This window comes from Uloborus diversus, chromosome 6 (assembly GCF_026930045.1).
Source record: "Uloborus diversus isolate 005 chromosome 6, Udiv.v.3.1, whole genome shotgun sequence".
Taxonomy (NCBI): Eukaryota; Metazoa; Arthropoda; class Arachnida; order Araneae; family Uloboridae; genus Uloborus; species Uloborus diversus.
This window is the reverse complement of record NC_072736.1, coordinates 93835640-93851138: the sequence shown is the minus strand read 5'-3', so window position 1 is coordinate 93851138 and position 15499 is coordinate 93835640. Positions and strand designations below refer to the sequence as shown.

Sequence of the window (15499 nt, the reverse complement as noted above, 5' to 3'; positions counted from 1 at the left end):
TTAGGTGTCAATAGCTCAAACGAGGTTTGAGCTATAGAAAATTTTTTGTTGTCACTTGTGACTGATGTATCTCAAGAAATAATGAACCGAATTAAACAAAAATTTATCGACCCTTAGAGGGTATAAGAGCTGATTCTATTTTAGCGTCAACAGCTGAAAAGGGGGTGGCGCAATTGAATGTGCTTTTTTTTTTCTTTGTGAATGCCATATCTCAAGAAGTAATGCTACGTTCTGGATGAAATTTGGAATAAATGTGAATCCATATGTAAACAGGCATTGGTTCAATTTTCGCACCAATCGCTCCATGGGGGGCTGATTTTTTTTTTTTTTTTTTTGTGAATAAAAATAGCTTTATTAATGCAACAATACGAAAGATAAATTGTAACAGGCTGTCGTCTGCATATTTCTAGTAATTTTAATTGTATCGGCAATGTTATCTCAATGATTTAAAATTTTCAACTGTTGCCATCTTGTGTTTGCTAACACATAAATGTCTGTAATTATTTTAAGAAAGGCTTTTTAAATTATATTCAATTTTCATTATATTCAATTTTCATTAATTACTTTGCTTTTAAAATAAATCCAAAATTGGGAAGGTAAGAAAGATATAGAAGAAAGTTTCGTGATGGCCACAACATACTATTTTTCATTATTACACTATTGTACGGTTTCCTGATGATAAGGATTCTTTTGAGGCTCCGTGAAATCAGTGGTGGCTATTTAGGCCACACTCATTTCATAGAACCTTATTTCTCCCCTCCCCATATGGAGCTCCCCATTTTCCTTTAAGCATTTTGTAACACTTTTCTTTGCAATGCTAATTGAAAATAAATATTTTTCAATATAAAATTTTTAGAACTCCTAATTTTATTTAATTTTGATTTGTACTATTCAGTATGAAAATAAAGCAATTCTCTAATTGCACCAATCAACTTGCATTTCAAATGTTCTTACAGGGTTGCCACAAAAGTTTGAGAATGAAATTCTCCGATACATCCACTTTATTTTAGAAAAAAAGGACTTACATTATCTATGATTGATATACTGCATTTGCATTGTAAATTATTGTTAATTATTGCTCTCCCAAGGCATGGCAACTGTTTTTAATATTCTTTCATATTATTCAGTATGAAAATAAAAGACGTAACTGAATTGCTCTTAATAATTTGAATTGCTGTAATTTAAATATTTTGTATTATTTAATCAGAAAATAAAACCTGTCACCTACTAGTATTTATTTATTAGTACTGATACTTGAACATTTTTCAAATGAATTGTTCAATTTAAAATCAAAACTCATTAACAAAGATGACCAAAATGTGTGTTAATAATTCAAACTGCAACAAGAACATTTATTAAAGGCCATTGGGCATATTTTTATAAAAATGTATATTTTTAAATGCTTTGTGACTAATGTACTAATACCATTAATGTTTTAACTTTAAACATTAATGAGTTTAAAGCACCAGTATTTTCTCTATGATATCATATACTAAGAGCAGCAAATAGTTATTACAGTTCTATTTTCATATGATGCCTTCATTCAGTGCATACTCAAATTTACAAGATGAAAAAATATAATTCAAAATAAAGTATTCTAAAATTTAAAGGATATCACAAAAGGCTCCTTTGTGAGGTATTTCTTGATTCCTTTTAATTACTCGAATTTGATCTAAAGTTTTAATTAAGGGTGAAAGGCCTCCATGAACACATAACACTTGATCATCAATGATCTGAAATAGTTCAAGAAGAATAAAATAAGCAAACAATATAATAAAAGTGCAGCTAAAACTTGCTAATGTTCAAGCAAAAAAGAAATCCAATCACACATTTGTATTATGTAGAAAAAGATTTCATAGAATTTAATGCAAAAATTTATCAACACAAAACCATTTGCAAATAATTATTGCACTTTACCATGCTTTAAAACTAGATTTGAAATTGGAATCCTAAATACTAAGATACATAAAATCACTTTTTCCAAACTTTTCCTTTCACTACTGCAGGGTGGCGACAGGAACTGTGAAAAAAAGTTCCCTGACTTTTCCCTGATTATTACGTTACCAATGATAATGGTTTCCTTTCTTTGCTCTACTTGAAATCCATTGTATCTTTGTATAAAATGCAATATTTTAAACGCTTTAAGCTGTGTAAAGTTTGTGAACTAAAGATATATTTTAAAAAGATGCTACTTTTCAATAAAATGGTCTTAAAAAAAAACATATAAAGTCAATTGTTTTGGAAAAAAAAAAAAAAACCCTACAAAACAGTATATTAAATTTTTCTCTACATAGAAAGATTATAGAAAAATTAAAAAAAAAAATACTTTACTTCCAGAAACCACTTAGCATAAGAATTTTAAGAAATATTAAAATCACTCTTAAAAACATATGTGTATTTATGATAGAACTAAAAAGTAATTGAAATTATTTTGAACTAAATTTTCAAACAGTATAATAATTGTTGCAAGAATAACAAGTAATAGTGAAAGAATAGAAATAATGTAGTTATTCTTATACAACTAATTGACACATTTATGCAAAACAGATGAAACCATTTGACATTCATTCATAGGGAGCTTTTCTCTAATCAAGAACATAGGTTTTAATGAATGAATATTTACTTAAGTACACACGTTAACTCTATTTCAAATGATTTCAGTATGTACCGAAAAAAAAAAAGCTTAGATTGCATTTGTGACAAACAACTTTGAAATGCAAGAAAAAAAAAAGCAATTAGTTAATTTCAAAACATATAAAAGAAGAATACAACTTGGTTATAAAATAAAAGAATCATTTAAGTCTGAAGAAAAGAAAACCTTTATAATCTGTGGCGGCAACAAATAGTATAACGGCAAAAAACAAAGTTTTTTTTTTATTGAAAGTTTAATTTTAGCAATTAAATTAAAAAGGCAAAGAAGTAATAACTTTTAAGCTTTTATCAGTATTAATTCAAAAACCAAAGATCTCTTCTTGAAATCGTGATTACAGTACGCTAATTACTTCGAGACAATGGAATAAAGGCGAAGGAGCCAAGGCATTAATGAAGACTTCCTCTTTGCCTGTATGGTTGTTTATTTTACGTAGCATTGAAAGCGTGAAAGGAAATTTCAAGCTAGGTAAATAAACAACCTAACAGACACAAAAGCAATCTTAGGAAGTTCATCCTGTGGAATACTTTGACGTTGAGGAAAAAAGATGCACAAGTATGCGGCAGTGTACAATAGCACCTCATTAATTTTACTTTTTTTTGAACAGATAATTGGCAGAAAATCTGTAGGGAATTAGAGTACTTAATTTTGTAAAGCAAAAAAAAATTTCCCTTCGTTAAGTCAATTTTCCCTGATTTTTTATTATTTTTTCAAAATTCCCTGATATTTCCCTGATCAATAAAGTTCCCTGACTTTTCCCTGATCTCCCTGATCTGTCGCCACCCTGTACTGGAAAGAGATGAAAAAATACCAGATTCAGCTGTCTATACAACTACTAAAAAGCACATGCATGTTTAAAAATAATAACAATAATGAAGGTCATTGAATTTCAAAAACATTAAATACAACAGATCTTATAAATAGAGCAGAATGAAGTACCATGTCTCAGTTCACTTCAAAATTGGATATCCTGCACAAACCATCGTGCCTCCAAGAGTTTTATTTTAAATCTCATTTTCCTTAGATTACTGATGTCTAATTTTAAGCACTCAACATGTATTGTAAGCATTGTCTATTTTTTACAAAGTGCCAGGGACAAAGAGTCACTTCCTGGGTGTTAGGCCAAACAGTGGCTGGGGAAACCAATTCACAGTTGGAACAATGTGAGATGTTTCCATAAAAAAATGTTTGCAATCTGGAGGAAAAAAAAGAGCTCATTATTTCGGAAATTAGGGGACTGGGCTATTGCTCTCTCACCCTCCAAAATTTTGGAAGCAATGTTATTCCAAAATGATTAGAGGTAATAGCCCAACTGAACCCAATAAGTGTCCTTTTTAATGCAATTTTTAATGGTTGATGTAAGTGTTGATTAAATTAAAGGTGCAGAAAATAATTCTATCATAGAGAAAATAGAGTTGGCACTGATTATGGAACACTGTCAAACACTCCATCAACCAGGTCCATTCATATGTGAATACACAAAAAAAAAAAATCTGAAGGGCAGAGGAGAGGTTGGGACAATTTCCCGACCCTTTAAATTAAGGGTCATCTAAGAGCATTACGAAACGAAGAATAGTTCTGCAATTTTTCACACTCCCTCCCCCCCCCCCCCGGAAAAAAAAGCAGAGTGCATCTACCCAAAAATTAAAACTGCTCTTTTCAAATGGTTTCAAAATTTTTAGAATAAACCTGCGGAATATTATATGTGTGGAGCCATCCTTTGTTTGAGGCACTTGATTTTTCCGTATCTCGATCTTGGTTTAGGGAGAATATTTTCCTGGGTCTATAATACTTCAAGACATCAAGAGTTGACTATTTATATATTTGAATCTTTACATAGTAATTCAATGAAAATGCAATCTTTTACTTCAGCACAGAGTGATTCAAAGGCTAAATAAGACACTGCCTTTTTTCAATATAAGCCTTTAAAAACATACCCAGAGATATGTTCAGCAGCTATGCATCAGAAAATACTTAACAATTGCAGCTTTTTGCACTTAAAAAAATATTATCAAATATCTAAAACCTTTACGTACTGCAGCAATGGTGAGAAGATCAAAGACTTTACAACAATAACGCCAGGCATTAACATTTCCATATTTTGTTTGACATTCATCTACAAGAAAGAAAATGAATCAAAATTGTAAGAAGTTTTGATTTTGTGTTATTTCTAAACCTATATTGTATTACTTTAGTTCAAAACCTGCACATTTCCAAGCTCTTTTTTTTTTTTTAGTTATACTAACTTAATAACTTAAAGTATGCAAAAAAAAAATTATTTTTGATATTTCGTTCAAAATAAACTCTTTTTTTCCCACTAAATATAATGTCAAAAAAGAATTTATTTTAATGTTAATGGCAATTGTGAAAACAAATTTAAATTTGAAGTACCAAATCAAAAGCGTAATTCAAACTAGGACACAAAATAAAAATTTCATTTAGAATGTACACGACTACAAATCATAACAAATACATAAAATATTGCAAGATTACATAGAGAACGTTGAATTATTAAACACAGAAAATAAACAGATTGAAAGCATAAATATCAAACTAATTAGTATAAGAAAAAATGAAGTACCATAAAAACCATAAACTTGTGTAATTTGACGACTTTCGTGGTTCCCACGCAACAAAGTTATTTTGTCAGGCCATCTGGAAAAAATGTTGCACATGAAAAATTAACATAATAGCAACAAAATAGAAACAAAATACCAAAACTAATGTCAAAAAAGTTTTACTAGAACTGAAGTTATTAAATAATAATGCAAGACTCATTTTGGTTTTTAAACACATCTTAAAACAAACAAACAAAAAAAGGTTTTTAAAGAAAATTTTTCATGTAAGAAACAAATAAAGATGCAATAAGGTTTTAAATAAATGTATTAAGAACAGTGGTGTTCCCACATGGGTCCGTATATGCCCTATACTCTCAAACATTTTTTAGACACATAGCAGCGTATACCCTCAAGCTTCAAAAAATTTTCATATAATGACATTTTATGATTGCATACACACATTGTGCATAATGGATTACAGAGAGTATACTCTAAAAAAAAAATTGATGGGAACATCACTGACTAAGAATGCACGAAACAATTGATTGCAGTAATTGATGACTAGTAAATCAAATCTGAATTGTTGTTGCATTTGAATTAAAATTTTAAAATGTTAATCCTTAAAATATCATTTCAAAAAGTTTAAAGAAAATATCTATACCAGAAAAAAATTATTCGTGCAATATATTTTAAACAATTCATTAACTTATTTCTAGTAATCTATGACTAGTAAATAAAAGCTGAACTGTTTCTGAAATTCAATCAAACTTTAATTATCAATGTCATATTTATGTTGAAAAATGTATGAACCAATACAGTTGTTATTAATTTATAATTATTTTTCTAAAATTTTGAGTCATTAAAAGGGAAATTTGATTCAAAACAGTATAAATTAGGAGAATGGCTTTAAATGAAATGTAAAGTAAAATGAATAAATTTGACTTAATTTAAGCAATTTTAATTCAGTTAAAGAGTGACTTAAGACACTAAATGACAGCTATGATGCAGTGATTTTATCAGATGCTTCAGATTGGTTACATTAAATTTGAAATATTTTCCTAAAATCTCAACATGAAAACTGTCAACTAATGCAGAAAGATATTAAGGAAATAATAATATTTAATTATTTACCCTTGTTATCAAAACTCAAATACAAAGGGAACATGATGAACAGGAAGATTTTACAAAATTAACCAGAATGATTTGAATTTTCAGGAACAGAAAACGGAATATAGTTTCAAAGTTTGCAGAGTCCTAAAAAGTTTTGAAACTCCAAATATTTGTCTAATTTCTTAACTCAGCCAATTCAAACCATTCCTCACTTTCTCGTCATTTGTTGACAGCTTGTTATGATTATAATATGGATCAAAAAATTAGATATAATTTTATGAGTTATATTATAATAAAAATTTTAATGTTTATAGTTCAAGCATATTTAGACTTAGGAACTTGACAAAATTTTCTCAATCATTTATGCAGTTTTCTACATGTATTGACAAAACAAAATGATTCTTCAATTTATAATGCTAATTTGTTTACAGTATACAGTAAACTCCTGATTATCCGCGTAATAGGGTGGCACAGAAACCGCAAATAAGCAAATAAGTGAAACGTATGGATAATCCAAATAATAGGTGAAAACTATACTTAGTATACACAACAGCTAACAAATAATAATAACTCTTACATGTATTTAAATTATAACTAAAAACATTGCTACAATGCAGGCATGCACAACCTTTTTGAGACAGCGGGCCACAAAGGCGAGAACTGAGTAGTTTGAGGGCCACCTGGGGGGGGGGGTGATCAAATCATAAAAATGCAGATTGAATGTTGCGACGTATTTGTAGTTTGATGTAACTTCACAATATCTTAGCTAACTTCTGCTCTAGATTTTTCACACAAATATGTCTAATGAGATAGTTTAGATTGAATCGTTTGAAACTTATCTTTTCACATTTGGATTTGTAAACAGTAGTGCTAGGGGTAAAAATGAAACAAAAGTTTCCTTCATTTTTTTCTAGTTTTGGACTTTAAATTAATGCAGACAAAGTTAGTTTGCAGGAGCACGTAATGCCAAATACAGTGGCACAAGCAACTGTATTTAAAGAGGATCATTTTTCTGCCAACAAGTATGTAGAAGGGCCAATCCAATATTTTTCTCTTACTGCCCATTTTTGTAAAATTCAATATTGGCATTTGAGAGTTTTTACTAATATCCTATTTTTGTGAAAATAATCAACATTCTAGCATTTGTAACAAAAACAAAAGAACTCAACCTAATTTTAGTTGGAAAAGCAAATATCTAAACACTAAAGTAGATGTTTTTAGTTACATTGATAAGTTTTTAAAAAAATAATAATAATAAATGGAAAGATGAAAAAAAGACTCAGCAAAGGAAAAAGGAAATGTTCTATGGCAGAAAATTTCAAACAGCAATAGGTCTCAATTTTAAAATAGATTTTTTTCTGAGGGGGGGGGGGGGCTAAGAAACCATAAGGAGCAAAAATTTATCCTAGTTCTTTAGCTCAGTAGGTTCATTACTCTGTACATTTCAGGAAATAATTAGAAAGATGATGATCCAAGCATATGTTAAAAGATTGCTGCACAATCACTCTGAATGTGCCAAACGTATTTAAGCTTATTTCCCACATGCAAACAAGTAAATAAATGTCATATTCATATAATGTTTGAATTAATTGGTGCAACATTCTATTTCATGAGTAAATTTGGTTTTAAGCAGAGCAATTAATTTCCATTTTTGTGAAGGCACCATTTCTATTACATTTTATTTATGTGAATCTACCGATTTTGCTAGTCGAATTTTTGTGAAGGTGGAATCAAAAATAACCGTAAAATCGGCCAGTATTTAAACTTAAAAATTGTAAAATTGAATAATAAATAGAATTTTTAAAAAAATTACAAAAAAATTTTTTTTTTCAATTTTTTTTGAAGAACTTGCCAGGGGACAATTTAACAAGTTTCAAGGGCCACTTTTGGCTCGCGGGCCATTGGTTGTGCATCCCTACTACAATGTATCTACTAAAATTGAATATAAAAAATATATGTAAAATCTGAAAACAAACAATAATACAATCATAAGTTTTTTTAAAAATGTGAAAAGACCTGCTGATAATCCGACCTCTGATAACTGGGATTTTACTGTATATCTAAAAAAAACTTCTTCTATTCTTTCACTGATCCTAGTGCAATTTATATTAGTTCAAACACTATAAGCAATTTAAATAACAGTGTTTAACTTTTAAAAAGACAAAAAAATGTCAATGTTCTACTTTTCTTCTCCTTAGTTTATAATGCAAAAAAAAGTCGTCACTTTTCTACAAATGGGATAATTTTTAAGCATAACAATTGAATCAATCATTTTAGAAAGGGCATAAGTCCAACGGATTCCCCTAGGAGTTATGCCATCCCTGAAATAATTGATTCAATTGTAACATAGTACAAGGTGCAAAAAAGAGAAAGTCAATTGATTCATAGCTTACTTTGCTTTCAGAGTTAAAAGTCTGGTGAAAGTTTCAAGGCTATAATATCCTCTATCTACAAAGTCACCCTAAAAAACATTGTTTCTTTAATTAATTAGAATGCATAAACATTAACATGTTCTATTAATTTTAGGATTGAGGTTGTCCACAAACGATGTCATGCTTTGAGGAGGGAGTGGGGTTTGTGAAATTGTGACAGGTTTGTGTCAAAAGGGAGGGAGACGGTAACAAGAAGTGTGACATAACATTCATTACAACAATATGCTTATGTAATAACATGTGACATGAGACAAGAGGGGTCGGACAAATAAGATGAAAAAAAAGGCTGACATTTATGAATAGCACCATTCTTACATTAAGTGAAACCATACAAGCTAAATAGGCATAAGTAAAAACAATCACTATAATTGCTGTAAAACAATCCTGGAAAAAGTAAGGATCAAATCAGTGGTAGATACAAGGGGAGGGTCATTGAGGTCATGACCCCCCCCCCCCCTTAAATCGTCAACAATAGTATCCGTCCACACTGGGTTCAAACACTTTATGAATAAAATGCCAAAGATTCCAGTAGTCTTTGCAATTCATGAATTATTTTTGAAAGTAAATATTTGAAATTCTACTTCCTTACGTTGCTTATGAAATTCATTTATAATGTTTATGCCCTATAACATGCCTTATTCCTGACCAATTTGGTGGTTTTTATTGACACCGAAGCAGTTTCAAAAAAATTTCGATCCCAAAACCGTAGGTTTGTTTATTGGGGAGATTGTTAGAAGCATTCCAAAAAGGAACTCTTGAAATGGAGTCAAGATCAGCTCTGTCGTGTTGAAGCTATAATAATCACTCTTCGCTAAAATTTCATAACTTTAAATCGATTCTTGAGTTTGAGGAACATCCAGAAGCCTCACAGAGGCACATCAGGAGAGTAAGAAGCCTTTTAAACCAAAATGAGTCTGGTTTTTGGCCTAAATCAAGTATCAGAAATAGTCACCAAAAGCTGTATGCATCTTTCCATTGATTTCAACTAATTTTCTGGCAAAACTTGATGCAATAGTGCAGCTTCAGTTATTTCCTCTTTTTTCCTTAAAAAAACAAGAGCACTACACACTACCTAAGTAAAACTCTGCTTTCCAGCTACTGACAATTAAAGACCGACAGAAAAAATTTATACATGTGCACAATGGTGTCAGATCAGCCCATGCAAGTACACTTCATTCACATCCATCAGATTTCCACAAAAAGACAGGATATTTTTCTAACAAGCCTTGAATATGCAGGCACCTGCAACATTCTGTACAAGTAAATGGAAAATGACACTGCCATATGTGCCTCAAAAAAAAAGAAGAAACGTTATTTAAGACTTTGTCATGTCCTTACCCTCCCTCACATCAGAGAGCTAGAAAGATATCTTATTTTTGCCTCTTATCAAAGTTAAATTAATTTATCACTGTTGTGCTACAATATAACATGCACAGACATAGTTTCAACACTTCTAATTTCTTATCCATTAATCAAATGTATGCAAAATTCATTTTTCAAGCCCTTTTTATTCCATTTTCAACTTGATTTTTAACAGCAAGTTTTTGAACACCTGGTTTATGTTTTTGTTGATTTGTTTATCTGAATTTTATTTTATTTTTTATTTATTTATTTATTTATTTTTATTTATTTATTTATTTATTTTTTGCTATTCAGTAATTGTAATTTCTCTCACCTTTTAAGAGTTTTTTCTGATCTAATGCAGTCATGATGGATTTTTAGTCAAAATTGAAATATTTATAGACCGATTTTAAGTTAGAAAACTTTCCACAGGGTTCATACTCTATTTAGATGAAAAAATTCCATGACTTTTCCAAGACTTTTTCATGACTTCAATAAAAATTTTCATGACCTTGTTATAGGAAGAGAATAACACTCTATTTAGTCTCAAACTTGTTAGTTTTTGGAAATGAGCATTAGCAAAACCTCTACATGAATGCCACAGCCTCGTTGAAGCACTAAATCATAATGGAAAAAATATAATTGTACACTTAAAAATCTAAACTATTCTTATTTGTCTTCATCATATAAATTTAAGTGAAGTAAAAATGCAGTGAAACGAATATGATGATGCTTAAATGTCTGATGTTTTTATTATAAACAGGCAGAATGATATTGAATGAGACAAAGGTTGAATGAGTCATCACTAAGTTTCAATAAATTTGCTTCAAAAGTTGTCTTTTAGTGCCAACAGTGCATTTAATCATACACATAACTTGACAGTATTTTTGTTCTTTAAAGTAAAGCCACAAAATTTAGTTTTTATGTTTCTAAACCAGATTTTATTTGAAAAAACCATTCAGTAATGAATCAATATTATGACTCAAAAGTATACTTGTTTTGTTTACTTATTTGAACATTTTCAATTGCACATTAATTAATAGGCTCAGAAATTCCAGAACATGTTTGATTCCTGAAAAAGCAGTGGGTCGCATGGATTAATTTTGCGGGCCATATGTTGGGCATTACTGTTTTAGAGTATTAGAATTCCTCTTTTTCTGTATTCTATCACCTGACTAAAGATCTTTATTTTCTAAAATCTTCAACAAATTAAGATAAACTGTGATAAATTAATAATAAAGTTCTTACGAGTGATGGAATCAATCTCAGATGCAATTGAATCGCCTTTTTAGAGTGAGCGTGGCAAAACTAAGAAAGTGAAATTTTGCTACTACAGAATATGATACATAAGAAGTGTTGAAAATAACAGTTAATTCAAAATAAGTGATGTCCAAACAGTAAAATCAGCCACAACATCACCAAACAGCTTGCAAAAAAAGGCAAGCGGCTGCGACAGAAGTGGATGCAATGAGATTTGAAAGTTCAGATTTGATTTTGGGATCGTTCAATTTTCCACTTTTAATAGCTTTTATGTGCTATACTGTTAAATCACTTAAGATTTCAAATGCTCCTTTAGTTAATGCTAATTTCACTTTGTCTAGGACATTTTTCCACGACTTGAAATAAATTTCCATGACTTTCATTGAAAATTTCAATTTTCCATGACTTTTCCAGGTCTGAAATTTGTTAATTTTTTCTTAATGACTTTCCAGGATTTCCATGACCTGTACAAACTCTGTTTCCAGACTTTGAATTCAGGAACTAATTGACAGTCAGATTAAAATATTTACTGTAAGGAAAATGCAATAAAATAAGTGCATAAGAAATGCTAATGACTCTTATAATGTTCAGTTCAGAAAACTCGAGAGATACATAACAAAGAGTTAATCAAATTTTAGAGAAAAAAATATCATAAATAGTGAAGCAATTCCATCACCATATTTTCATAGCAAAATTAATAAAATCAAAGGTACATAAAAATAATGATTGGAACAGAATCCAAATACTTACCAGAAAAATATAATTTGTATCAGGAATTTGTCCACCAGTCCTGAATAATTCTTCTAAATCATAAAACTGAAAATGATAACCAGTCAAATATTTATTAATGCTCTAAATATGCATGAGATAAAACTTACAAAATTTTAAACCATTCACAAATTTTGTCAAAAATCTTTTTTGAAATTATGAACAAAGGTAAACATACCAGTAGTGGCCAGTGCTTCAGTAGTGGCCACTTCAAGGTTTATGTTTGAAAAAATAGGATTCCGGGTTTCCCAATGAATTCGAACGTTCAGGTGGTAATTTATTTATTTCACAAATATTTGGCCATTAGGCCATAAAACCGCGGGCTCTTCAATATTTCTCGACAACAAAATTAAAATTAGTGCAGAGTAGTCATCCAGATGAGCAGCGTCCATGACTTGTCCAGAGTTGCATAAAATGTAGGTCGGGGAATCCTTCAGGTGAAAGCGGAACTAGGGTTGGGGTTTTTGCCGGCAAAAAGGTATTTTTGCCGGGACAATGGAAAAAACCATGGCAAAAATGGGAAAAAAAAGGGCAAAAATGGAAAAAAAAGGGAAAAAATGAAAAAAAACGGCAAAAACCTAATTGCAAATAAAGTAGCTTTATATTGTTAATCAAGAAATAGTGACAATATAATATAAATAATGCACTTTAATATTTTAGTTATGTCTCTCCATGTTACTTCTAATTTATAAGGTGAAAAATAAATTAAAAACAAATGTTGGGATTGCAAAACTTAAGATTTTAAATGTTTGCTAAAACAATTTTTTCAGAATGAGCCAACTTTTACGTCTTTTACTTTATAGTTGCATCTTGATTAAGTATACTTTATATAGATATTTAGTATTCTGTAAAAAATGCTATAATAAACAATCTAATTACATTTTCATTGTAAGTTAATTATTTGTCTTAGATGTTACTGAAATTTTATGTTAATGCTTAAAAATTTAAAAGTAAAAATGCTCCATAACTTTAAAAGTAAGTTAAACCTTAATTTTTTTTTAAACTATAAAAATAATTGAATTAAAATTTTATCAAAATCTTTTCATGCTTTTTACTTTTATGAAAAGGAAAAAAACTGTGCGTAAGTTGTTAACACAACATCTATTTTTGCCACTTTGGCAAAAACTGGCAAAAACCTATTGTTGCCGGGCGGTAAAAACCGTGGTTTTTTCCATGGTTTTTTCCGCCCCCGGCAAAAACTTGCCAACCCTGAGCGGAACAAATAGGCATTGGGACAGTCTTGTCCTGTTAAAAGTCTGAAAGCAGCCACAGCAGCAGCTCGAACAGGAGGTAATACCTCTTGCAAAAAAAACCAACGTTTTTCAAAGTGGTCACTACTGAAAGAAACCGGCCACTACTGGTGTGTTAACTTTACTCAAACAAAATTTGCAAATATTGCTAACACATTGCACAGATGAAACAAGTTTAATTAAGTCACTTTATTATGTTTTGAGCTATTTCCATCATAGAACTATGGTAACATAATTGAAAACAGCAGAAGAAATAATCCCAATAAATTTGACAATATAAATGAATGCAAGTGAAATTCAAATTTGATCGACTTTTATATACAAGATTGCAAGTGTTTGATTTTTTTCTTTAAAATATATACATGTCAACCCAGGAAAATATAAATACACATGTGTCAACCCAGGATTGATAATAATCAATTTTCCCTGAATTTTTGTTATTTTTTCTAAATTCTTAGATATTTCTTTGATTGGTGAAACTCACAGATTTTTCCTAATTTCCCGGTTCTGTCACCACCCTGTAATTTACTGCACATATCTTAAAGGGTAGGTGCACAAAAATTCCATTAAAAATTGTGGCCATTTTGTACTTTCTTTTATTTTTTAAATTAAAATATGCAGCTAAATTTTGCATTGTCTTTCAAATGTTATTCAAAACTCTCTAAAATAGGAATTCTAGTGCAACACAGAATTCTAAGACTAGAGTGAACAAAAGTCAAAATATTGATGCCTCGTTATAGCATATTTACTATTTACTGAGCAATTTTCAACAATTTAAGAAACATCTTCTCTGCTTTCAGCCTACTGAAATAATATTTAATTACTTCAGGGTAATGGAAATCTAGTATCGATGCAAAAGCTGCTTTTAACAAATAAAACTGCCAAACCTGACAGCTTGACACAAATTATTACTTAAATAACTGTACAAGTTTTAGTGAAGCATGGTAAATCTCAGTATATTTCCCAAGAGGTTTTTTTTTAAAAAAGTGCCTTTAAGTAATTCATAAACTACAAAAATAAGGCATCATTTCATTTTATTTTTCACCTCCATCACCCAGAAATAAACTGGTAGAAAAAATTTGATTTTTGAACTACCACTTGTCAAGCATGAATGCTTTTGCACATGTCAGTTGGTTGAAACAGTTATATGACATTTCCACCAGATATATCTTAAAAATGGGAAAATTGAGAAAAATTACATCCCCACAACCAAATTCAGCACCCTTGATCTACATAACAACTATGTTCAGTTTTTGTTTTTCTTTGAAAAACAAGTCAACCGTTACCTAGTGAGAAAAAAATGTATGAATACAAATAGTTTCAATGAATTATACCTGGCCATGTATATCACCACACACAGTAACAGGAGTGAAAACAGGCTGAATGTTTGATTCTTCCAGAAGTAAATCACATACTAACTCACATAGTTTCTACAAAATAGAAAAATATATCAGTACTATAAAATTTAAAACTGAAGGTTTTAGCTACAACATCAAAAATCAAAATCTCCATATTAGAGACGTACGGAGTACTCGGTAACTACTCGGTACTCGGCCAATTTGCCGAGTACTTGGTACTCGGCCAAATTTTGATCAGATACTCGGCCAATACTGAGTAGTTGCAAAAAAATTGAATGTTGTCCAAGACAAATATAAAAATTTATAAAAAGCTCAATTAATATTCTGCAATCATTTACAATCCAAGTTTAGAAGTCAAATTTAAATTTTGGGAGTAATGAAGTTTGAAATGCTTCAATGGAGTAAATCCTTATTTTAATGTCCCCAAAGTTAATAAAACTTATTTATTAAAAATTGCGCAAAAAAGGTAAGTATAGAAAATATAAAACTTTAATATTAAAAATGGATTTTTGCTACAAACAAAAATTAGTTATGAGAAATATAAAAATACCTTTGCTCTTAAAAAATAAAAGGAAATAAAACAACGTTAAAAGCACAGAGCGGGAACACTGCAGACACGTGTTTTGGAGTTACAAGGAATTCCTTTTTCAATGCACAAAATGTGATCTCATGGATTTAAGGGCATCCGACAAAAGTCGTATTTTTTGTCGAATGTCTTTACATTCTTTAGCTCACATTTTATGCACTGAAAAAGACATTCCTTATAACCCAG

At 30.1% G+C, this 15499-nt stretch overlaps 1 protein-coding gene across 1 annotated transcript in view; it reads right to left on the bottom strand.

Moving 5' to 3' along the window:
• The window catches only part of LOC129225186 (serine/threonine-protein phosphatase 6 catalytic subunit), a 33972-nt gene that overhangs the window by 10022 nt on the left and 8451 nt on the right, over positions 1-15499 (bottom strand). Inside the window, exons 2-7 of the mRNA XM_054859752.1 lie at positions 14704-14799; positions 12102-12167; positions 8712-8779; positions 5232-5305; positions 4687-4766; positions 1616-1733 (exon numbers count right to left, since the gene is read on the bottom strand). Coding sequence (XP_054715727.1) covers positions 1616-1733; positions 4687-4766; positions 5232-5305; positions 8712-8779; positions 12102-12167; positions 14704-14799 — 502 coding nt within the window. The remainder of the gene's footprint in view (positions 1-1615; positions 1734-4686; positions 4767-5231; positions 5306-8711; positions 8780-12101; positions 12168-14703; positions 14800-15499) is intronic.